Source organism: Vipera berus (assembly GCF_964194415.1).
Source record: "Vipera berus genome assembly, chromosome: 2".
NCBI lineage: Eukaryota > Metazoa > Chordata > Lepidosauria > Squamata > Viperidae > Vipera > Vipera berus.
Window position 1 is genome coordinate 119,509,854 of NC_138203.1, and position 26,738 is coordinate 119,536,591.

Sequence of the window (26,738 nt, forward strand, 5' to 3'; positions counted from 1 at the left end):
CCCAGAAGAAAAACAAGTTGCTTCAGAGTAAATGACAAAATACTCCACAACAGGGTTAGTAACTTCTTTTATACATTAGGACTATGAATCTTCTCTAGGTAAAGGGTGCCATCCTTGGACTTTGAACAATTTGTTGTTGTTGTTAGTTGCGAAGTCGTGTCCGACCCATCGCGACCCTATGGACAACGTTCCTCCAGGCCTTCCTGTCCTCTACCATCTTTTGGAGTCCATTTAAGCTCACGCCTACTGCTTCAGTGACTCCATCCAGCCACCTCATTCTCTGTCGTCCCCTTCTTCTAGTGCCCTCAACCTTTCCCAGCATTAGGCTCTTCTCCAGTAAGTCCTTCCTTCTCATTAGGTGGCCAAAGTATTTGAGTTTTAGCTTCAGGATCTGGCCTTCTAAAGAGCAGTCAGGGTTGATCTCCTCTAGGACTGACCGGTTTGATCGCCTTGCAGTCCAAGGGACTCGCAGGAGTCTTCTCCAGCACCATAGTTCAAAGGCTTCAATTCTTTGGCGCTCAGCCTTTCTTATGGTCCAGCTTTCACTGCCATACATTGCAACTGGGAAGACCATAGCCTTGACTATACGCACTTTTGTTGACAGGGTGATATCTTTGCTTTATAGTGTGCTGTCTAGATTTGCCATGGCTTTCCTCCCAAGGAGCAAGCGTCTTTTAATTTCTTGGCTACAGTCCCCATCTGCAGTGATCTTGGAGCCCAGGAAAATAAAATCTGTCACTACCTCCATTTCTTCCCCATCTATTTGCCAGGAATTGAGAGGGCCAGATGCCATGATCTTGGTTTTCTTAATGTTTAGTTTCAACCCAAGTTTTGCACTCTCCTTCTTCACTCGCAACAAGAGGCTCTTTAGTTCCTCTTCACTTTCTGCCATTAGAGTGGTATCATCTACATATCTTAGGTTGTTGATGTTTCTTCCGGCAATCTTAATTCCAACTTTTGATTCATCTAGCCCTGCCTTTCTCATGATGTGCTCTGCATATAAGTTAAATAGGCAAGGCGACAGTATACAGCCTTGCCGGACTCCTTTCCCAATTTTGAACCAATCAGTGGTTCCGTGTCCAGTTCTCACTGTTGCTTCTCAAGAGACAAATAAGATGGTCTGCTACGCCCATCTCTTTAAGGACTTGCCACAGTTTGTTATGATCCACACAATCAAAGCCTTTAGCATAGTCAATGAAGCAGAAGTAGATGTTTTTCTGGAACTCTCTAGCTTTCTCCATGATCCAGCGTATGTTAGCAATTTGATCTCTGGTTCCTCTGCCACTTCGAAATCCTGCCTGTACTTCTGGTAGTTCTCGATCCACATACTGCTGGAGTCTAGCTTGTAGGATTTTAAGCATAACTTTACTAGCGTGAGAAATGAGTGCAATGGTGCGATAGTTTGAACATTCTTTGGCACTGCCTTTCTTTGGAATTGGAATGTAAACTGATCTTTTCCAATCCTGTGGCCACTGTTGAGTTTTCCAAATTTGCTGGCAAATTGAGTGTAGCACTTTTACTGCATCGTCTTTTAAGATTTTGAATAGCTCAGCTGGAATACTGTCACCTCCACTAGCTTTGTTGTTGCTCAACTTTTCTAAGGCCCACTTCACTTCACATTCTAGGATGTCTGGCTCAAGGTCAGTGACCACCTCATTGTGATTATCAGGGATGTTAAGCTCATTCTTGTATAGTTCTTCTGTGTAATTTTGCCACCTCTTCTTAATCTCTTCTGCCTCTGTTAGGTCCCTGCCATTTTGGTCCTTTATCATGCCCATTTTTGCATGAAACGTTCCTTTCATCTCTCCAATTTTCTTGAAAAGATCTCTGGTCCTCCCTATTCTATTGTTTTCTTCTATTTCTTTGCATTTAAGAAGGCATTCTTATCTCTTCTAGCTATTCTTTGGAATTCTGCATTTAATTGGGCATATCTTTCTTTTTCTCCCTTGCCTTTAACTTCCCTCCTTTCCTCAGCTATTTGCAAAGCTTCCTCAGACAGCCATTTTGCTTTCTTGCATTTCTTTTTCTTTGGGATGGTTTTGGTTTCTACCTGTTGTACAATGTTGCGAACCTCTGTCCATAGTTCTTCAAGCACTCTGTCTATCAGATCTAATTCCTTAAATCTATTTGTCACCTCTACTGTATATTCAACAGGGATATGATTTAATTCATACCTGACTGGCCTAGCACTTTTCCCTACTTTCTTTAATTTAAGTCTAAACTTTGCAACAAGAAGCTCATGGTCTGAGCCACAGTCAGCTCCTGGTCTTGTTTTTACTGACTGTATAGAGCTTCTCCATCTTTGGCTGCAGAGCATATAGTCAATCTGATTTCTGTGTTGACCGTCTGGTGATGTCCATGTGTAAAGCCGTCTCTTGGGTTGTTGGAAAAGAGTGTTTGCTATGACCATCGTATTCTCTTGACAAAATTCTATCAGCCTGTGCCCTGCTTCATTTTGTACTCCAAGGCCAAACTTGCCTGTTATTCCGGTTATCTTTTGGCTTCATACTTTAGCATTCCAATCCCCCATGATGATAAGAACATCATTTTTTGGTGTTAGTTCTATAAGGTGCTGTAGGGCTTCATAGAACCGGTTAATTTCATCCTCTTCAGCACCGGTGGTTGGGGCATAGACTTGGACTACTGTGATATTGAATGGTTTGCCTTGGATTCGAACTGAGATCATTCTGTCATTTTGAAGATTGTATCCCAGTATTGCTTTTCCTACTCTTTTATTGACTATGAAGGCTACTCCATTTCTTCTGAGGGATTCTTGCCTGCAGTAGTATACCTGATGGTCATCTGAATTAAATTCACCCATTCCTGTCCATTTTAGTTCGCTGATACCTAAGATGTCGATGTTTAGTCTTGTCATCTCTTGTTTGACCACGTCCAGCTTTCCTTGATTCATGGATCTTACATTCCAGTTTCCTATGGAGAAAAAATCTTTACAGCATCGGACTTTCCTTTCACCTCTAGACACATCCACAGCTGAGCGTCCTTTCGGCTTTGGCCCAGTCGCTTCATTCTTTCTGGCGCTACTAGTACTAGCCCTCTGCTCTTCCCCAGTAGCATATTGGACTCCTTCTGACCTGAGGGACTCATCTTCCAGCGTCATATCATTTTGCCTTTTGGAACTGTCCATAGGGTTTTCATGGCAAAGATACTGGAGTGGGTTGCCATTTCCTTCTCCAGTGGATCACGTTTTGTCAGAACTCTCTGCCTTGACCTGTCCGTCTTGGGTGGCCCTGCACGGCATAGCTCATAGCTTCATTGAATTACGCAAGCCCCTTCGCCACGACAAGCCAGTAATCCATGAAGGGGTTGAACAATTTACTAATGACCAAAAAGAGAATGCTGACAGGACAAAATATAACTTAATTTAATTCACTTTTATTAAAAAAATGAATTAATGTGCAATATCATTAAAAATTTACATTTCTGTGGCCACTGTTCATCCACTTTAAACCGTCTTACAAGTCCTCAGAGAAACATCTGGAGAGATTTTCTTGAAAAATAGTGGTAATTTCTAGCAGATGAACCAACAGTGCCTATTGACGTCACTTAAGAGTATGAATTTTTATCCACAAACTCCATTTTCAGTTGATAAAGAACAAATCACTATACTTCTGTAACTCCTGAATTCAAGACAATCAGATCCTATAAATGTTTTTGGAAACAACAGTGAGGGGACGAAAGTGCTATTACACTTTCAGACAAATATCTTTTGTATTTCCCCATCTTCCTGATGGTCAGGCTGTGAGCATGTCACAGCTTACATAGCTAAAATAAATCATCCAAGCACAACATCAACAAGTTTAGGGGAATTTTGAGAGTGTAAGCAAATGTTTGGAGTGGAAACCGACCCTCCAAGATGTGACTACATAAACTTAGCTGCCACGGATGCTGACCAATTACTGGAGAACAGAGCATAAAAGAAAGTCAAAGGGGCTGAAATATTTCAAAGGATGACATGGGTCAGCAGGCATTCCATGTTGCAATATTTTGGCTTTGTAAAACAAATACGATGCACGCTATATATATGCTGTAATACATTTCAAAGTTGACAGATGTTAGGGTGGAGCAAAATATTGACCTCGACCTGGATACTCTGGTGCATCTGCTGAGCACTCTTCCTTACCTTGTTAGATGCCATGTCACTGACAGAGCGATAGGTCTGGATGGTCTCTAATTGGTCAAGGCACCAATCTAGTTCCTCCAAGGTCTCTCTGGCTAGTTGTTGGTATGTCTCTTCTGCAGATGAAGTGGGGGGAAAAATCATAGTTGAGGTTCAGGTGATCTTTCAAGCATTTCCAAAAGTACTGAATGTCCCCCTCTATAATCTTCCACTCAGTCTCCCAGCTAAAAGCATATGAAGATCAATATTCATTGAGATGATTCAAGCTAACTAGACAATCATGCGCAGATCAATTTTAGAATGGAAAGAAGGAAGACAATGGTCTCAAAGCCATTCAGCAAGCCGTGATCAACCAATTATCTAAGGTAACTCACCAGGGCCTGATAGGTTTTCTATTTTTGCAACTTTCTTTAGGTTGCAAAAGCACACAGGGAAAGGTGAGTGACAATTAAAATATATGTCAGCATACAAACACTGCAATCAGTCACAGGTGGTGGATGTCTAGTTTAAGAACAATACATCTGGAACTGGGATTGAACTTCTGCACTCAGGACTTTAGGATTGGCCCAAAACAATTTGTTTCCTGAGACAGAGCAGCAAATGGCACAGCAGGCTGTCTTTAATCAAGATGCAAGTTATTTTGGCACTTCCGATTCCACAAGCACCTCCTCCCAGCCATAAACTAGAGTCATGGCACGGGTATCAGCGGACTTAGGACAGTTTTTAAGAAGAGACTGGACAGCCATTTGCCTGAAATGGTATAAGGTTTCCTGCCTGAGCAGGGGGTTGGACTAGATGACCTCCAAGGTCCCTTCCAACTTTATTATTATTATTATTATTATAGCCACTTCTCTAATAGTAGAACTGATCCTGCAAGGTTTATATTTTCCCACAGTATTTTCCTTGTTTACTAAAATGTACAAAACTAGCTAAGATTTAGTTGCAAGGATGATTATCAGTCTGTTTAAAACTATTCATTAGTTGCGCTTTGCCAACTTTTTTCTTAGCACAGCTCCCTCAACAGGGAGTCTGGAAAAGCTGTGTTTCAATCAGGCAACGCTTCATCTTGGAGATAGCCTTGTTACATTCTGCTACCTGCTTTTAGCAGGTGAAACGTGCTTACAGGAGAAATATGCTGAAATCCACATATATGACCTGTTTCACTGGCAGCAACTAGAAGAGGATCCTGGCAAAATAGGAGAAGCAGAACTGAATTTTATTGTACCAAGGGCAGAACCATAATTAAGAGGTGTGACATAGTTTGACAACTTTCCCTTATTTGCCTCTAAAACTATCCCTCCCAATTCACATGGCTCACCTTCTGTAGGTACAGTAGATTATTCTGGGACAGTTTATTCTCTATAAGAGGAAGGTGAGGAGGAGGAGGAGGAGATGAAGAAGAGATGATGATGATGATGATGATGATGATGATACCCAGAGGGAACTGAAATCTCTTCCTGCTTCTGTCCCATTATATCGCTAGACCACTGAAAATCCACACAGAAGCTTCCCCACAGTTTTAATTGTCAAGTATTCTCTATGGCCTATTCAATAATCCTGATGAAAGCTTCCATTTACATACAAATTAAAAACAAAATGAATCTCGGAAGCACATTAGTTGCCACAATCAATAAATTGGCATATTCTAGCACAGCACAGTATTATCAACCTATCAGTTTCTGATCCATTCAAAGTAGCCCCTTTCAACTACCATACAGGCATGAAACATGGTCAGAGCTCAGATCACAACTTATTTGCATCTATTAACAATTCATATGCTTGCACATAGATATAAGCAGACACACATATCTTGCCACAATTCCAGCAATTGAAGAATTAACTGAAGGTTTCTTAACACAGCATATATTATATACTGTATACTTGCTGCATTTACATCATGTTTCTTGTGAGGGACCAAGCTAGCTGTCCCTCTAAACCTGCATTTTCTGCATCCTACACAGCAGTAATTTGTAGTCAATTTTATCTCCTGGCATTAATACCAAGCAGGTGGTGCTACAGGTTTTCTGAAGTTGACTCTTTTTCATTTCACCATTCACATTATCACTCATCAGACTGGGGCTGAGCAAGCTGTAGCTTTATTGATGTTTAATTTTACCTCCCATCTTCCCAATCAGCATGGACTATGATCAGCAAAGATGGGAATTGTAGTCATACCACATCTAGAGGGCAAAGTGTTCTCTCCACGTTTGAACTAAGTCTTTCCCAGGGCAGATCTTCAAAGGTGGCACTGATGATAGGATTCTACAGTTGTAGGAGCTGTGTCATATGGCTTTGGTCAATTTTGGGATATGGGTTACTCCTCAAATGTCATAACTACTTTACTGGAAAGGTTCCCTTTCATTTAAACCCTTTGATTTAAACAACACAGAAGTCCTAAGGACAGATTCCTGTGGAGGCAAGAACTTGAAGAGCTATCAAAGTGTTTCAATCTTCCTCAAAGAAAGATAAATTGGGTTGAGTTTTCCCGTTTTGACACATCTCCAGAGGAAAAGTGAATGTCACATTTAAAAATGCATGCTATCCAAAGTTATAAAACCAGAGGGATGAATACTGATGCATAGTTTATTCTATAAGCACGTTGTTTGTAAGAGTGTGTGCTTGGCCTTGCCAAGAGGTTCCCATGCTTGAGAGAGAATTCTGAAGAGTTCCCTAATTAATATTGACACAGCCTGTCCATAGACCCTCCTACACAAGCAGCAATGAACTGAACACAAGATTGGTGTGCCTGTGAAGAACCTGTGTCCTTTACCACCACTTTTGCAGAACCCTTGCTTAGAGCCCTCAGGTTCTTATTTCCTCCAAACCTGATGTCAGAGTGAGCTGTCTTAACTTGCCTCGAAGTAAGATCCACATTAGTACCCAATGCATTCAATCGTGTTTGCTTTTCCCCAGAGGAAGATGATGTAGACCCATCCAAAGCAATAATCTTTCAGAGGGTGGAAGTTCCTGGGACATTCTCAATACATTTCAATAGGTACATTTTGTACTTGTTAAGGTTTTTCATGTTGAAATCCAATGCCAGTCTGCAAGATTGATTGTGTGTGCTCTCTTGTCTGAATCAGAATTTTCTTGGTCATAGAAAACAAAATAGCATTACCTGAGAGTGTGGCTTTGCAAACAGCTGGCTGACTGCCCAAGGGAGATCTCCTAAGGGAGCAAAAAATAGGAAAAAGGTGAGCATCTTCCTTGCTACACAAAACATAAAAGGAGTTAAAGCATCTTCTGCTCACTCTGTTCAACAAGATGCCTCTTTAACATGCTTGCAGGTAACGACTGCTTTCTTGATTATTTATTATTTATTTTTATTTGTTAAATTTATTTGGCACCCATCTGACCACAGGGCTACTCTGGACGGTATATTATACATTATATATCCCAGCACCAAGTTTATATTCTAGAAATTATTGCTATAAGGTGGAAATATAGGGGTCTTTAAACATGGAACTGGGGCAACCTCTTCTCTAGGAACCCTTGAGAAATTAAGCTTCTTCCCTTGGTTCTCTTACCTCTGAGGAACAGCAATTGCATTCAACTTTTACATGTAGGAAGTTTCAAGCTACGCATTTGACACAGAATTTAGGCTCTATGTAGGGTCAAGAAGAAATGGAGCCCATCAGATATTGTTGAATTCTGACTCATAAAACCCTAATAATTGTCATACTGGCTGAGGCCGATGGGAGTTACAGGCCAACAATATCTAGAGACTTGGAGTTTCTCCTTGGACTGGCCCCTTCTAATATCATAGTATTGTGAACGTTCCAATGAAGCTGTGTTCCATTCTTGTAGTGTGTTCTAAGTTCTGAATTCTGTCTCTGGCATTGATTAGTCAGTGACAGGAGTTTGACAAATGAGAGTAAATTGAAAAGAAAGGAACGAATGAATGCAATCAAACTCAATATTACAGGATTTTCTTTCCTATTTCATAAATAGGTTGACATCTGTTGTCTAGCTAGCAAAAGGTTACAATTATGCTGATTTCAGATTTCAGAAAAAATGGTATAATAAACTGTTATTTTTCATGAATAACTAAACAGCCAGAAGCTTCTGGTCTACTAGCAGATGTTGCTGGAGTGCAACTCCAGCCATCCTTAAACACCATCCATTCTGTCTGGGGATAACAAAGACTCCAAAGCTTTCTGGAGTCCATGTGTTGCCTGTGTTTAAAAGAATACATGTGAAACACATTTTTGAATACTTATCTATTAAAGCATCAAAGTAAAAATATCCAGCAATGGCAAGAAGTCACTTTAGTACTATACTGGATACGGAGGGAAGCAACTTCTGTCCCTTTCCAATAAGGTCACATAGGAATATTAAAACAAAAGCCTTGTCGGCATTATCCAGGGATCTAGATGGTCCAACCCTCTTTTTCCAGTCCTAGGTTGGAGGTGCTTAGAGAAAACCTGACAAGCAACAGCCAACTCTCACTGGCTTTTTGCCCTCCAGGAACTGATATTCAGGGGAACACAACCATTGTACCCGAGGAGTTTATTTAGCTACTGTAATGAAAGATGCATACAATCTCCCATTCCAGTAGCTCTTTATTAGCTATGTGGACTACGAAAATGAGTATTATTTGCTCAAATCAAATGCAGCAGATTCTGGGAACTGTGGAAGAATCTGAAATTTTGCACATGAGTATCTAGGTCCTCTAAAAGCTGCTTATCCAATAGACTTGAAGGCCTGATATCTATAACGTGACTTCATAAAAGATCAAGAAGTCACCAATAGTTTAGCTCCCCAGCGTTGGTGGACACTTACTTATTGGATGTTGGTGTAGGAACATTTGCCAGGATGGAAAAATTATTACGTACGCTCCTCAAGCTTGCCAGGACCTGTAGAAAGTATATGGAACAAGAGTGTTAGATAATACTTTAAAAGTATCAAAGTGAAGGACACTCCCACCACTTAAAGAATTAGGGGCTGTAAAGGGAAGATGGAGACTTGGGCCAAGACCTAAGTGGGTCTAATATAACACAAAAAGTATTAGCTTCCTTTTCCATTCTTCCAGCAGAGAAAAGCTCTAGATTTCTCTAAATGATCTGAGGCTCAGTACACTTTTCATCAACAGAGGCAATGAAAAGAAAACTTGGCCATGCTGATTGGTGCCTGATAGAAATATGAAGGATGCTACTATCAATGTGATGGTCTGCAACTCTTTTTATCTACAGATATACCGCCGCTGAGAAGTTTGTTTTAAGGAATGTGGTTAGCCGCTAATAAAAGTGGCTTATTCAGTCACAGTCCAATATGAAATGAAAGATCTACTGTAACCTAGTAAGCTTTATGAACAATTCTGAAATTAAGAAAAATCAAAACCCACCACAGTGTACAAGAGTTTGCATATACTACAAATTAAGGCTGATTCAAAGTTTGAATAAGGTCTCATCCTTCTAGGAAGGAAGGAAGATTCTTTTGAAGACAAGGAGGGAGGGCCGGCATATGAAAAAAGAACATATTCTTGGCCATTGATTTCTCTCTACTTGGTTGCTAAACTTCTGAAGAAAAACTCTAGACAACTTAGAAGTATTTTGTGGGATTTTTAGTAGAATCCTCCCAGTTGTGACCAGGAGATTTGTCTCAGGGACCTGAGCCATACCTGGGCAAACGGTGTCACTATTAAGTCTTCAGCATGCCTGTAAAGGAGAAAAATGACAGATGTGTATTACTTTGGAGGGAGGGAACAGAACCTAAAGTTAAATGAGGGCAGAGGAAGCCCAAGTCCTCACTTAACTAGACAATTATTTTATCACAGGATTGTTTTGAAGACAAAATGGGAAGAGGGGAGGGGAAAGTATAAGGACACTGCCATCAACTTCTATAGGGAAAAAATAGGATAGAGATGGGAAGAAATAAAGAAATAATAACTAAACCCACAACCTCCCATAATCTGAGCTACACACCTTTCCTGGCAGAAGACTTGAATAATGCTCAGAGGAAATACTATACAGCAGGTCATTTTTCTTAAGCAGACAAGTCCACTTTTGAGCCTTGAAACCATTTACTTTTAAGAAAAGTCAGTCAAAATGGCCCTTAAGGCAATCCCAGCCTACATACTGAGTACCACTACTAACTTAACATATTTTCCTGAAGTGCATCATTTAAACTGTGGTTGCTGTGTTCCTTTAAACTCTCTATATTTTGCACAATACGGTGGAAAAGATTGTTTGATAGTGAAGTCTGGAGGAATCACATCAAGGATTTTGAAATAGTCTGTTCCACAGGGAAGCACCTTGTAAAAACTTGCTTCAGAGCTAACCAGATTTATCCACCCACCAATTGTCCTTTTTTATTTTCTCTCTCCAAAGCCTTTGGCAGGAGACAAGACTTTGCTGTTGAAGATGTTCCTGTGGAGATCAAAGCCGATGCTAAAATGGGGGGAGGGGGGAACTGGTGCTGAGAGCAGTAAAGTAGTTGTGACCACATAATATGCAAGGTTGGGCCACGGAGGCTCTGAGGCTTACAAAAGGGAGACTCACGAGTTGCAGTTTGCTTATCTCTATAATATCAGAACAGGTTTTTTGCCACCCAAGGCAACTTTGGGTCTTTGTTTCCTGAACCTCCATTCCAGACAGTCCATGAGAGTACAAAGGTAATTTTGCATTATATCCAGCTCCTTGCATATGGTCAATTCAGTCAATCCATCCTTCAGAATAAAGCTGGAAGGGACCTTAGAGGTCTTCTAGTCCAGCTCCAGAGACATCACCCTGTCAACAAAAGTGCGTATAGTCAAGGCTATGGTCTTCCCAGTTGCAATGTATGGCAGTGAAAGTTGGACCATAAGAAAGGCTGAGCGCAAAAGAATTGAGGCCTTTGAACTCTGGTGCTGGAGAAGACTCCTGTGAGTCCCTTGGACTGCAAGGCGATCAAACCGGTCAGTCCTAGAGGAGATCAACCCTGACTGCTCTTTAGAAGGCCAGATCCTGAAGCTAAAACTCAAATACCTTGGCCACCTAATGAGGAGGAAGGACTCACTGGAGAAGAGCCTAATGCTGGGAAAGATTGAGGGCAAGAGAAGAAGGGGACGACAGAGAATGAGGTGGCTGGATGGAGTCACTGAAGCAGTAGGCGTGAGCTTAAATGGACTCCAGAAGATGGTAGAGGACAGGAAAGCCTGGAGGAACATTGTCCATAGGGTCGCGATGGGTCGGACACGACTTCGCAACTAACAACAGCAAGTCCAGCTCCCTGCTCAAGCAGGAGACCCTATACATTTCAGATAGGTGGCTGTCCAGTCTATTCTTAAAAAACCCCAGTGATGAAGCGTTCACAACCTTTGAAGGCTAGCTCTTCCACTGGTTAATTGTCCTCACTGTTAGGAAGTTTCTGCTTAATGCCAGGTTGCTTCTTTTCTTGATTAGTTTCCATCCATTGTTTCTTGTCCTGCCTTTTGGTGCTTTGGAGAATAATTTGACCCCCTCCTCTTGGTGGCAGCCCCTCAAACACTGGAACACTGCTATCACGTCCCCCCAGGCTTTCTTTTCTCTAGGTTAGCCAAACCCCAATCCTGCAGCCATTCTTCATATGTTTTAGTCTCCAGGCTTTTAGATGTTTTATTTCCCCTCCCTATTTTATCCCTTCTTTTCTATTCATTTACTGTTTCTGGTTCCCCCCACCCCACCCCAGCTAAAGACCCATTACACTTGGCAGGGATAGAAAAGTTCCGGTCCTCCTCCTTTAACTTTGAGAGTGTCTTCCCAACTCTTTCATTTAATATCTAACAGAGAAGGGGATGGAGTCACCCCTATTTTTCCAACATTTTGCCCTACCCCCTGCTGTTCCAAAAGCAATATCTCAGAAGGTATGGAATGGCTCTATCCTACCCAAACCAGAATTTGCATTCTAGACATAGGTCGCTTCCTACCCACTGCATCTAGATGACTGTTTCTGAACCACAGCAACATTAAGATGTATAAACATATACATTATACAATTGTACAATGTATAATTCTTGGAACTTCCTCAGCTAGCATGCTGGATGGAGAAATTCTGGGAACTGAAGTCCACACATCTTAAAGTTGCTGAGACTGAGAAACAATGATCTGGAGAATGTATGGTAACTTTATTATGGAAGCATCCCAATACTTTTTCCATACTTTCATGGACTTAAATGTTGCAAGGGATATAGCAGCAATGTAAAGTTACACGAGGTTAATAAAATATCTGGGCCTCTCTCTTTTTTGGCGTTTGGCTAGTGTGTGTGGACATTATGTAAAACAATATTGTTAAATCGAGTGGTGATATAACACAGCTATTTTTCATAGTATCTTTGTAAAACAGATACAATGAGCAGTGAGCAAAATAAATAAAAAGGAAGGAAGGAAGGAAGGAAGGAAGGAAGGAAGGAAGGAAGGAAGGAAGGAAGGAAGGAAGGAAGGAAGGAAGGAAGGAAGGCAGGCCACCATTTTTTTTATTTTGCTTCCAAATTCCAGCATCACCAGGGGTTCTAGATGATCCCTGACAGAAAGGGCTAAGAAAACATGCAAAAAGTGAGCTTTGCTCCTCTTCTCAATTGAGATGCAAGCAATAGCTTTTTTACTTTAAGTTGCAGAATTTGGTGAACTTTGTGATTGCAAAATTAGGCTGCAATGTTGAAAACAGACCTTCTTGCAAAGAATGTTATTGTCATGGTTTGACAGTTATCTCTGCTCAGGAGAGAAAACGTAGCTCCTCTGCGACTACCAATAACTGCCTGTCCCAACACTGAATCATCTTCAACCCAGCCCTGAGCCACCGGACCATTCACTAGGGGCCTCCATAATTCAGTTGTTCAGGCACAGTGAGGCTCAAATAAGCAGCTCTATGTCTTAAGAGGCCACATTTCTGCACCCACTCAGGACTGCCAGCTAATATAGGGAAGAGAGTCACAAGAGACCTATAAGCCTCCCAGTCTGTGGCTAATCCAGTACTATGGTCAACAGGCTGATTCCTGGTCTTCCTTTGGTTCAGGGAGCCTGTCACTGAGAAAGGGGATGTGATAAGATGACTGGCTTTCAACCACCTGTCACCCATGGGACCCGTGTGCTTTCCAGCCCAAGGTCTAGCTCCCTGGGCATTTAAGAGAACTCAGGCTTTATCTGATTGTTCTACGATCTCCATAAAATCCCACTGAATAAAGAAGAGGGACTTACGTTTCACTGGCAATGGAGGAGTTGCGTGACATGGTCTTTGGCGACATGTCGTAGTCACTGTCCGAACGATACAGGAAGGACTCACGCCTTTGGCTCTGCGGAAAGCTGGGGTGAAGCACCAATCCAGGGCTGGCCTGGGAATCCAGGGGGCTGCGACCTGGAGATGGGCCATTTTCTACTTCGAAGCTGCCAGAGGAAAAAAGAAACATGTCAAGGAATTCAAGAACGTTGCTCACCTAATATTAAAATACTGTATTAAAAATACAGAACCTCCAGTATATTAATGCAGGAAGAATAATCAACTCAAAGAGTGTTCAGCAGCTCTGTTCAGCATCCATTCTTACTTACACACCTGTTTTGCATACTGGGCTAACTCATGGATTACTTAAATATGGTTTATTGATTAAACCATAATTAGCAGGATTCAAAGATTATATTAAGATATAAGCATGTTTAATAAACTATAAATCACAACATGCTAAGCACAGAAATCACAGTATGTCTTAAATAGTTACACAGGAAATCTTGTACAATACTTGGGTCAAGTCCTTTTTTTAAAAAAAAACAGCTCATAAACATAAACAGTTTAATACAGATTATCATCTAGAATCATCTGTAAGATAAACCTACATCAGTTGGATTAAAAAAGGTATATTGTTCCCCACTCTTTGCACATCTAATGCAGGCATATAAAGGTTAAACCATAACCTCAATTTAGTTTTCAGAACCTAGACACTCACTTTCCTCTTTTTTTAAAGAAAAACTACCGTTCCCACATTGGAACAGTACTTTGGAAATAACGTGAACTGGAATTTCAGAATTAAATGTTGAAAGAATCTGATTCTCACTGCCCCTCTGTTCATCGCCCACACAGTATATCTTTCCACCAATCCACAAAACTAGCTAAAGTTCAAGCAAAGAGTTCCACCGAAGTTGTGAATGGAGCATGTGTAAATAAAACTAGTCAATTTGTACGAGACATATTGGTTTATTTATTTTTACATAGATACTAGGCTTCACAACAGAGCATGTAAGCTTTCCTTTATGTAAAACTGGAAGTGTTTAGTAACCGGCATAAATGACGCCTTAGCTTAGAGAATCGCTCTTTTCCTTCCTCATTTTTTTTTACCTTTAACTCCCCCTGCTGGTCTCCTGCATAACATATACACACATTGCTATATAATCGTTAATTGTTGCAATTGCATTCGTGGACTGTAAGAAACCAACAGCAAAATATGCATAGGAAGTAAGTCCCATTCTGTCTTTTGTGTGCTTCCTCCTAAATAAGTCTCCACAAAACAATGGCATAAGATGTTTGCATTAGCAAACTATGCAAAGATATTAACAGAATTCCCACCCTTCAGTGAGTTAAAATTTCTTCAGAAATATGGTGAAAGACAAGCACTCATGGTACTCTTCTGCAAGATTCAGTGCTATTCTCCAACCTTGAGTATCCTCAACCACACACCACTGATGCCCTTCATTACAATGTACAATAACTCAAATACCAGCAAATGCTAGTTTCTCATCAACTCAGAGTCATAAACTTCAGATTTCCATGGCCCCCAATTCTTGCAGCCTACTTCTCACCACTGACTCAGGCAACTAAAAAGTTTTCTCTGGCATGACTTTCTGACTGGAAACATGCAGTCATGAGCAGCACCCATGCCTCAGACACAACACTCAGCGCTAGCTGTGGTAGACAGAACACATTGCCCAACTAACCTTCGGATGGATAAATGGAGGCTGGGCACAGACATGACCCGGTTGTAATCAATACCGCTTGGCACATGAACATGAGCCATCCTCCTGGTTGCTGTAAAGTAAGAAGTCTGGGTCACAAGGTGTCTAATCCAGATATTTGCAGGAATCAAGCTGCTATTCTCCCTTGTCACACCCTATGTTGTGCTGGGAGATGTTGGTGCAATCGAGTTGAGAAATATAGCTACAGCAACAGGCTGACTCATCACTTGACAACTGAGGCTTAGTTGTGGCTGGGTGAAAGTGACAGGATCTCCCCCGTCAATCTAACAAGAGGTTACAAAGAATGCAAGGCTGGACTTCCTCTTTACTGTGATTTCAGCAATTGGGCCTTTCACTTAAGAGTTACCAGTTTCTCTCTCCCACACATAAACAAACATACATTTCACCCTTGAGATATTCCTAAAACAGATGGGGCAAAAATAAAAACCTGTGCTTGTTTGGCCATAGCTGCCTGTTTCAATATAAAAACCTAATTGTCTAGAAATGAAATCAACAAGAAAAAATAAAAATTAAAACCCTAGTGACAACAACGACAAAAGATTGCTTCATTCAATCCATTGGCAAACATTCAAAGATCCTTCCCCTGTTATAAACACCTGCTCTGTAAAGCACTTTTGTCTGGTGTAACTCCATAACAGCTCAACTCCAAATGCAGGGAAAAATTCTGGATAATAACAACACATCATCCTCTTGAGAGTTTGCCCGCTATACAATCTGTATGTTGCTGCTCCGGCTGTTTGGAATTACGGCAATAGCACCACCGCTGGGAAGGAAGGAAGATGCTATCAAGTCAAGGTATATACACAAAAGGAACATGTTTAGCTATAAGAAAAAGGCCACTTACAGTAATATATAAAATTAATGAAACATTGGAAATTCTTATCTAACAAATGCAGTCCTATTTAATTCTATGAGGCTTGTGCAGGTAGTCCTCAACTTACGACCACAATTGACCCCAACATTTTTGTTGCTAAGTGAGAAATTTGTTAAGTGAGTTTTGCCCCAGCTTACAACTTTTCTTGCAACATTTGTTAAGCAAATTACTGTAGGTGTTAAATTAGTAACATGGTTACTATTGACTTTCCTTGTCAGAAGCTCACAAAAAGTGATCACATGACCCTAGTATACTGCAACTGTCATAGAGTCGGTTGTCAAGCATCCAAATATAAATCAAGGGACCATGGGGATCTGCAAAATATGAAAACTGGTCGTAGGTCACTTTTTCCAGTGCCATTATAAATTCGGTCATTAAGTGAACTGTTGTAATTCAAGGACTACCTGAATACCCCCTATTGACTTTCCTTGTCAGAAGCTCACACAAAGTGATCACATGACTCTAGTATACTGCAACTGTCATAGAGTCAGTTGTCAAGCATTCAAATATAAATCACGGGACCATGGGGATCTGCAAAATATGAAAACTGGTCGTAGGTCACTTTTTCCAGTGCCATTATAAATTTGGTCATTAAGTGAACTGTTGTAATTCAAGGACTACCTGAATAACCCTATTACATTCCTTTGCCAATAAAAAAACTGTGAAGTTATGGGGAGGAGCAAGAGGGCTGGCCAAAAGAATTATTATGAATACTGGCAAGACAAATCTGATCTGCATCAATGGACTGTTAATAAGTTGTTTGCTAAACTTTGCATTAGGACAAGGAAGAAGATTTGATCAATTTGTGTGGGGCTGTTCTATTTATAATATAATTTGCTTCAATTTATTTTCCCTGGCCTGTTACCTATTTTAAATTATTTTTCTGATTATATTACACTGTTAATATTTTTACATTTTTAAAAAAATGTTTGCCTTTGTCAACTTGTCATACATGTTGTACTACAATTCACATAACCCCTGACACCATGGCTTTGGTGGGTGTGAATTGATGAAAAAGTCCATATGGACAGCATTAAGTTGGAGATGTCCACCAAATTTTGCCTTTTGTTCCAATGCAATTAATTTACAAACCTTCCTTTAGAAAGATACCTTATTAATCTCAAACTTCCAAAAAATCCCTTCTTAATCAATTAAGCCACAGAAGGGTTAATTTTATTTTTTAAATTTAATTTAAAGAATGTCAATATTTCAAAGGGGTTACTTCCTTCTAGGAAGCACTACTCCCCCATTATAAAGAAATATTTGAACAGGACATCCAGCCCCTCATATTTTCCAGCTGTTTATTCACCTTTCTGTTCTGTTCCACTCCAATATGTTTTTTTCCTTTTTACACTGGAAAATTTTTCAACAAGCTGAATGTTTCGATCCTACTTATGGAATTAAGCTTCCTTAGTGATGACAAAATGCCAGGTCAGGAATATATTGCCAATCGAAGAATGGTAGCCAGTATTACAAAGAATGCTCGGATCTATCTTTTGACACATGTGTACTCAGGCATCTTATTTATTTAAAATATTTATATAGCCACCCATCTTATACCAAGCTCTGGTTGGTTCCCAAGGAACAATGGTTGTCTTCTGGGATTTCTGGCTATGCCAAGAAAATTTTCAATTTTCTCCTCCCACCCTCTAGAGAAGGGGTGCCAAACTGCTGCCCCACGGGCCAGTTGCACCATACGGAGGCCGTGCCCACCCCAGCTCCGGTAATGCAAAAAAAGTCACAATACATCATGATATGTCACATGACACAGTGAGTTTGACACCCTGCTCTAGAGCTCCCTGTACCAGGTATTCAATCAGTGGGAAACCACCGTGGCATATAATCCACTGAAAGGATAACATTTTGTTTCTCACAGTGGTCAACTCAAAGCTTGTGGGGTGCTTATAAGCAAGAGATGGACTCATCTGCCATCTTTCTTCTTATACAATTAGTATTCAGAGACATGTTGACTCCAACCTGGAGGTAATGCTTAATCCTCAAGATCAATAGCCCTTGCGGTTTTGCGCAGCAGTGCAAGTAGCCGAGGGATTGCGGGGCTCCACGTCTTATGGCCAATTCTCCTCTGTTTGGGGATCCTAAATGAGCCAAAGGTCACCCCGAAGAGGCAGCAAAGAAGGAAGACCCGCCAACCGTGGAGAGAAGGCAGGCGATCTGGTCGTTCAGGGAAAGCCCTCCAGAAACCAACAGAAGAAAGACTAGCGTCACTCTAGAGTCTAGCCCAAGCTACAAGCAGCCGAAGCCAAAAAGCACTAAGTTAAGCTTGATTGTAAATAACATGCTTGGAACTGGGTAAGAATACCGATTCTCTCTCTTTTACTTGATTGATTTCCTGGGGAAAAAAAACTAAGAAGCAAAAATCCTCTGAAAGTGAGAGGAGGGGGATTTTTGCTCCATCCTTCCACAGACAGAAGCAGCAAATTAAATTTTTATGGGGGACAGAGGAGGAATGTATGCTATGTTACAACTAATACAAATGACAATGACTTCAAACCACTAGGAAATTAAAAATAACTTTGAAAATTTAAATGAACACATCTTCAATTTAACTTCATAACAAAAAAATTCTCAGAAAAAAAAGAGAGAGCGATCAAATAAAGCAGATAACTGAACATAAACCAGAGGAAAGAGATTTAAAGATGGAATTCAACAATGGAAAAAACTATGATTTAACCCAGGCGGAGAAAAATGTGTGGGAAATATTGGACATGGAAAAGACAACTTATACTTCAAGATTACAAAATAAGTCTAAGGACAAGAAAAAGGATTTGACAAAGTGGATTACAGAGCTGTCAGGAGAACTACAAGAACTTGAGAGGCAAAAAGTGATAAGAAAAACTAAGAGAGAAAGAAAGAAAATTTTGGATATAAATGAATTTTAGTTTAAGAGGGATAGGCTCCTCAAATAACATAGTATTTTTGTTTATGATATGACAAATATAAAAATGTTGGGATGATTTATATGAGGGAAATGTTTTAGATACTTAAGTGTAATGGATTTTGACAAAATTTCAATTAATAAGAATGTTTTGAATACTTCTAAAAGATTAGTTGTGGATTTATTAGATGGAATACTTAAAAGATTAAATATTAGTTTGAATATGCTTGAAAAGAATAGAATTTTTTTGAATATAAATGTATTTTAGCTTAAGAGAGACATATTTTTCAAGTAATATATTATTTCCTTCTTTTTCTTCTTCTCTTTTTTGTTTTTGTTTTAAGATATGAGAAATGTAAAACTGTTGAGATGGCTTGTATGAGGAAAATGACTTAAATATTTAAGTGTAATTAACTCTAAGAAAATCTTAACAGGTAAAAATAAATTTAAATAAGAACTTTAATAATAGGATCTATGACAAGGTAATTAAGATGACTAATTAGAAAAGAAGCTTCATATTGATGTGGTTGTTATTTGTAGAAATACTAGAAAAATGTTTCCATTCAATTGTTATCTACTAAAATATTAAGAAATGTATTAATTTAAGGTTGATAGAATATTATTGTAAGAGAAAATCAAGGAAAGCTACTATGTGGAGTATGGAATTATAGAAACCAATTGTTATTGATTGTTTGTAAATATAAACCTGGACAACATGCTATTTTTTTTTAAATTCCATTTATATCCCGCCCTTCTCCGAAGACTCAGGGTGGCTTACAAGCTTAGCAGTAGCCTTCATTCTATGTATATGCCTGCTTATTAGGGCTTTCACACACACCCCAAGCGGCATTATTACAAAGTCAGCTTATTGCTGCCCCCAACAATCTGGGTCCTCAAATATCAATGGTGATTATGTTTATACACACACACACACACACACACACACACACACACACACACACACATATTTTAAAAGATCAATAGCCCTTGACAGACATGTCCTCCATAATATTTAAGCCACTCAGAGTTACTTTGAGGTAAGATGGGCAGCATATAAATTTTATAAACAAACAAACAAACTCAATTCCCTTTGAAAACCATTCAAGATAGTAACCATTACCCCATCTTGTGGTAATTAATTCCACTGATGAATTATGTGGTAGGTGAAGATGTGCTTTACTTGATCTGTTCTACTGTAAGTCTCCCTCCAATCAGCTTCACTGGATGACTTGAGGTTCTATTGTTTAGAGAGAGAGAGAAAGAGAGAAACTTCTCTCAATCCATTTTGCATGCCAGTCACGATTTTATACTTCTCAGTTATGTGCCCTCTCAGATGCCTTTTTGCCCAAACTCAGGAGTCCCAAGCCCTCTAGTCTTTTTTCATGGGGAAAGTATTTAAGATTCTTGATCATTTTCATTTCCCTTTGCTGCCAATTCTACTATCTTTTTCTAAAGGTAGTGATCAGAACTATACAAAATATTCCAGATGAGCACATATTGAAGATCTGTAAAAGGGCATTACAAAGTGGCCAATTTTATTTTCAATCACTTTTAATGACCCTTAATTTTCCATAGCTATCACGGATAAGTTTACTCAAAAGCCTTGGACAAGGAACTCTGCCAAAGACTTTTGAAGCAGGATACTTTTACAAATCCATGCTGATTTTCCTTTGACAAGGTTTGTTCTTCCATGCATATAATTATTTTTTCCTTCAATTATTGTTTCTAGCTATTTTCTAGACATTGAGCTGACTAGTCAATAATTTCCCAGGTGTCTTCTGGTCCTCTTTTTAAAAATAAGCATTCACATCTGCTACTTTTTAGTCTTCTGGCACTGGGCATGATCTGAAGATTAATACACACACACACACACACACACACACACACACACACACACACAAACACCCACCCACCACAGGATTAAAACTCTGGGTTTTGATGACATCCATCAAAGATAGATAGATGCTAGATAGTTAGACAGACAGACAGATAGATAATCTAGGATGAATGTCAACAGAACCCAGAGTTTTAATACTATACTGTCAAGTCCTTCAAAATGTTTAGTTTTCTCTTGTGATTTTTTCCCCCTCCATGTCAAAGTCAATACAGGCTGTCCTACTTGAATTCTTTGTATTAAGACAGACTTTCCATTTCCTAAAGGAAGTCTTCTTAACTTTTACAGCTTCCTGGATACTACTAGAAAGCAATGCTGGCCTCTTTCTGAACTTGGCTGACTCTAACATTCCAATCGAGCTACAATTATTGTATTTTTAAATAACCAGAAAGGAATACAAAAACATTTTTTGACTTTTCTCATTTGCATGTATGCTAAATATAATAACTAAATACTGTTATTTTCCAGTCAGTTCTACTACAATTGCATCTTGCACCAGGTCACTGTTACTATTTATGATTAAATCTACAGTTCCTCCTTCCTAGTCAGTTCTAAGGCATAATTTCATATATGTCATTCAGAAATCAAGTATCTTTGTTGTAGTCTAAACATGAACGTAGCCAGTCTACCTAAGGGTATCCGAAGTTCTCCATTTTGGTAAGAACTCAATGCAGTTGTTGACCACCCTGGCAAAATAATCTTTTTCAAGGCATTAAGAGTTAGAAGGTATAGAGTGACTAAACAACAATTATTTTTATGACAATCCCTTCTTGGTATACTGCCCTGATATATTTCACCATTGCAGGATGACCCTTGGCATTTTGATCAGGTGGTGGTAGCATGTCCCTAGGTCCAATATATATTTATGGCCAGATATTGCTACCCAGAGAGATGATGGTCTTCCAATATTCTCTGGCACGTTAGGCTTTTTACTTTCCTTGACAGATTCTCACCTCTTCCAGGATGCCCTTTGTTCTTTTTGTAAAATTTATAATCAGCAAATACCCCAAATAGCAACAGAATATCAATAGAATCTGTTGATTCTGTTCTACCTGGTTTCTACTATAACTACCATATTTACTATATCTACATTCTCTTTACAGCAAATATTCTTAATTCCCCATCTTGCCTGAGACATGTGTAACAGCAGCACGGAAATATTTATAAAATATCTATGTTATTTTTCAATGTTGGTGTGAATCTTTTGGGGGGCCATTTTGTCTCCTTTTATCTCCTGACTGCCATGACCATTCATAGTCCGCTTTCCACATTGGTCCTATCCTTACAATATTTTCAAAACACTTATACCATTCCAAACTGGATGTTGTCAGGAGTCAGCTTAAAATTTGCTCTTCCACCTTTTTAAAGTTATGGGACATCATTTTGGTTCAAGGGAGGCTAGTCTCTCTCATATAGGTTTGGCTTATCTCTCTGCCCACTCCCACTCTAATTCTCCAGTGCCTTTTAAACCTCTCTGCCTGGTACCATAGTCTCTTCCGGGCACTGAGAATAGATGATAGTTTTATGCTTCAATGCAAAATGGCAAAGCAGAAAGCTGTGAGAAAAATAAACCATGTGCTGCAAACATTTCTACATGTTGTGCGTGCACGGCTATTAGTGTAAGAACCATACAGTCCTGGTTATAACAATTCAGTGTAAATAGTTGTGTTAGCTTCCTTCTCTGGTATACCTTATTATATGCACCATTCTAGCACAATCAGCATCATTGTGAATCTAAATCAGTACAGCTGCAAACATGTCCCTCCCCTCTATGCCTCACCACATTATCAAACCAGGCTGGATCAGCACATGGGTTTTTCCAGCTGAGCCCTTTAGCGTTTGGGAGTAGACCAGCTGTCCACAGCCCAGGGGGCCTTAGGAAGCCTCTCACGCTGTTATAGCAGAGGAAGCTCAAAAGGCAGAACTGTTGGTGTCTTCTGGTCAACAGCTAGAGAGAATACCCACAACTGCCACATAAAGCGAAGCTAGAAAAAGTGATACCTTGAAGCAGCAGCAAGTTTAAACACCTACTCTTTTATTATTAGTTTATCGCAATATGATTTTTTTTAGCGAGAGACGGAGAAAGAGAGATTTAAAACCAAATTAGAAAGGACACTGCCAGGGTTCATCATTTTTGCAAGCCTTTTGCAACAACTTACTTGGAAAATGGACAAATTACCCTTGGACCAAATAAGTTATACAATTCATTTTTAGATTGCATCAAGCCTTCTTTTATTGAATTTCAAAATTTGGTAAAGCGGCCCAGTGTACTTTGAGTCCCTTGAACAAAGCTCTAGATTTCACCTTCAAAGCATCAGCCCCGTCTCACTTGCTGAATGAAAATCCTGGATTTCATTCCCCCCCCCAGTAAATCTTACATCAGACCAAATACCAGCTTAATTTCCTTCTCAAGCTGCTTAGAGCATCTTAAACATTTTTTATACATCCAATTCATCTTGGCTGTACCTCTGCATATATCATGGCACTTTATCTGGTGTCTGTCTGTCTGTCTGTCTTTCTCTCTCTCTCTCTCTCTCTCTCTCTCTCTCTGTGTGTGTGTGTGTGGCGTGCACGCACAGCTGTTTTTGTAGTCAATTTAGCTGCAAGTCCTTCTGAAGGATCACTATGCACAGATGTTGAGAGAGCTGCTGACGACATTCTCCTCCTACCCCAGGGGAACAGATAAGATTAAGGATACCAAGGGAGGGGCAAGGAAAGTAATGGTGGCCTTATCACTGTCAGGGCAGAGGAGTAATCAGAATGAGAATTTACACGACAAAAGTCAGTCCTGCCCACAATTTGGGGTATGGAATATTTTTTCTCCCAGAGACTCAGTTTTCCACACCTTCAACTCTGTCACTCACTTAGGAGAAAAAATTAGTTCTTTCTTCTGTCTTTTAATTCTCTTGACTGCCCCTCCATTGCCCTGGAGCAGAAAAATATACAGAATATGTGTGTCTCATTCTAATAGGACATTTCTGTTAGAACAGTTCCCATAATTATATAATGTCATTCATAGGTATAGAATCTATCCTCAAACTATTTGTTGAAAATATTTGTTAGGTTATTTTTGGAGTGACATCCCCTCAGTGAAACCTCCAACCACATCAATACACAAAATAAACGATTTTACTACAGAATGCCATAAATGCACAAATAACAAATATCAGTCAAATACAAAATAACTTACAAACATCAACTGTATTAATTATAAGCATCATCCAGCCAAGAAAAAGATAGGCAATATTAGCCAAATGCAACAGTGAATATACAAACTCTTAGAAATATTTCACTTTAAACTAGCAGGATGCAAATTCTGTTGGCCTTGAGACAGAGTCTAGAATGGATTTTTTGGGGGTGTGTGTGTGTCAGAGGTAAAATAGATGCTTTAAACCTCTGTAGTTTGCCCAAAATATCTGGCTCTGCCCAGCCCTCAGGCCTGGGGCGTTTTTCACATTCCTAAGAGAAGGCATGGAGAAAATAGGTAGGCCTTAGTGTCTCCTAAAAGATCTGCTATAATAAATATTTATTCTTTCAACTGGACCAGAATTCCACAGAATTCCAGAGGCAGGATCTCCGAAGCACACTGATAGAGATGTGAGTGTTCCTTCAAATGACTTCTCCCCACATTATTTAATGCTCCAAAGATGAAGCAAATAGTAATAGGTGCAAATATTTTGGAGAGGGTAAGGCCCATTAAACACTGGTGGTGCTACTTTTGAATACACATGTACATGCATAACTATAGTATGTTGCACAATGATACATATTTAGCCAAGACTAAAACGCACTGAACTCAATATTACTACATCTGAGTAAACCTTCCCAGGATTAGGAACCATGGTTTCAGTCTTATGGACATTTGCTTCAGAATAACTATCTCACCTCTATAAGACAGGCCTGTCCCACCCATGCCTGCAGAGGAGACATGCTTGTAGATCCCACCAGTCAAGGAATTCCTGCTGGTGGTGTCCAGGAAAACCGCCTTCACTGCCATGGCCCTGGCACTTTGGAACATCTTGCCCCCTGAGGTGAGATTGGCTCCCACCCTCCTGAACTTTCCATAAGAGCCTGAAGACCTGGCTCTGCCAGAAGGCCTGGAGCTCCAAGAGGGAGTACCTGAAGGCTGGTTGATGGATTAATAGCAGATCCCATCTACACCCCACCCCGAGCATCTTGCTCCCTCCCTTTCCATCTTTAATTATAATTTTGAATTCTTATTGTTATAGTTTTACTGCTTTTAAAGCTGTAAGCTATCCAGAGTCACTTTGTGGCAAGAGGGGGGGGGAATCGATTGATTGATTGAATGAATGAATGAATGACTAAAAATATAAGCAGTGAATTTGCTCCCAAGTAGATGCTGGCGAACCACTGTGACTCATCCAATTTCCAGCATTTTGCAAGGTTTCTAAGGCTGGCTGTGTAGTCAGGGGTTTCCTCCCTTCCTTGGTAGGATTGACATCTAGTAGCCTAACAGAGTAGAGAGAACCTTTCCATTGCATTTGGGATTCTACACACTTATGAACACAATTTCTGGCCAACAATGGCTGCTAGATAAGAGAGATGCAAGGCCACTTCTATCCTACCTTACAGCCATATTTTACTAAGAGTTTCAAGACTGGATAATTGGTGTGAGACTCTTGGCTAGAGAGCTTCGTCACCCAAGTTCCCCTCTTTGTGTCTAAGAGACAGATCATACATTTCAATAATGTAACGTTCAAGTTACTGGTATAAACTGCTTCTGAAATCAGCAGAGGACACAAGACATTGGCATAAAAAATAAAGAAGTTGACAGGCAGAAAAGAGCCTTTAGGGATGTGAAAAGAAGGGTGGAGCTTTAGGGAAAGTATCTTAGGGTGGACAATTAAGGTGGGCAATATTAAAAGCATTGGAGGCTTTGGATTCTTTTACTATATCGAGCAGGGTGATTTTTTATTTTTATTTATTAAAAAATTTAAACTGCCCAAAAGCTGAAACTGGACCAGTTTGGATTTTGCCTTAATATTCCACTAGCTTCACTTCAATAATTTATTTACAGCACTTTGCTCTTCTCTATTTTTCCAACATTGCTGATTAACAAAATGTAATCCAAGAACTCATGAACTGTAAACTACATTACAAAAGTGTTAAGTGAGGTTGTATTCATTCATTGCTTGCTGACTTGTTATTCCAGGATGGAAGCAAGTATGGTAGATAAGAGATAAAGAGAGCAGTATTGCATATATTTACCTACATGCCCAGTTTAAAACCATTTTCAGGCAATGGTGCTTAGACCTGTAACCTAAATCTAGAATCCCATAAACAGATGAAAACAGTTACTCCCAAGTAACTATTTTAGTACTGGGAAAGAAAATCCCCTAATGCATTCAGTTTTGATGTTACTGAACTCTCAGTAGATCAAACTGGCAAAATCAAAAGTGGGAGATCCTGAAAATTATGATTCACAGTAGCGTCTGGCAAGCAATGTGCTCTATGGGCAGCATATAAGATAGTTTTCATACAGGTAGTTGTTAAGTGAGTCACACCAATTTTTATGTCCTTTTTGCTACAGTTGTTAAGCAACTCACTGCAGTCGTTAAATTAATCCTGCTTCCTCCATTGACTTTGCTGGTGGAAAGCCAGCTGGGAAGGCCACAAATGATGATCACATGATGTTTGCAATGATTGCAAAAATATGGCTAGCTGCCAAGCCCCTCAATTTTGATCACATGACCATGGAGATGCTGTGATGGTCATAAATGTGAGGACCAGTCATAAGGCACTTTTTTCATTGCTGTTGTAACTTTGAACCATGGCTAAACCAATGGTTACAGGTCAATACTGTTTGTATGTTAATGTGAGTCCCCCTCCCTCACCGCTTAGCTACATGGATAGACCACAGCTCAATAGGACTTGGAATATTAAAAAATCCAGTGTATCTTTATAACAGAATCCAACAAAGCAACAGCAAGGAATCCCTCTTTGAGGGAGATGGGAAAGGAAGGAAGGAAGGAAGGAAGGAAGGAAGGAAGGAAGGAAGG

At 39.8% G+C, this 26,738-nt stretch overlaps 1 protein-coding gene across 2 annotated transcripts in view; it reads right to left on the bottom strand.

Moving 5' to 3' along the window:
• Positions 1–26,738, bottom strand: part of PDE4A (phosphodiesterase 4A) — a gene marked incomplete at its 5' end in the record, with an annotated part of 90,890 nt that overhangs the window by 49,647 nt on the left and 14,505 nt on the right. Inside the window, 6 exons of one of the 2 annotated variants that reach the window (XM_081318195.1) lie at positions 4,142–4,254; positions 7,257–7,306; positions 8,921–8,994; positions 9,759–9,795; positions 13,291–13,476; positions 15,016–15,086. In XM_081318195.1, the coding sequence (XP_081174321.1) occupies positions 4,142–4,254; positions 7,257–7,306; positions 8,921–8,994; positions 9,759–9,795; positions 13,291–13,476; positions 15,016–15,050 (495 nt within the window). Of the gene's footprint in view, positions 1–4,141; positions 4,255–7,256; positions 7,307–8,920; positions 8,995–9,758; positions 9,796–13,290; positions 13,477–15,015; positions 15,087–26,738 lie in introns of those variants that run through there. The other variant, XM_081318194.1, reaches the window with a different exon arrangement.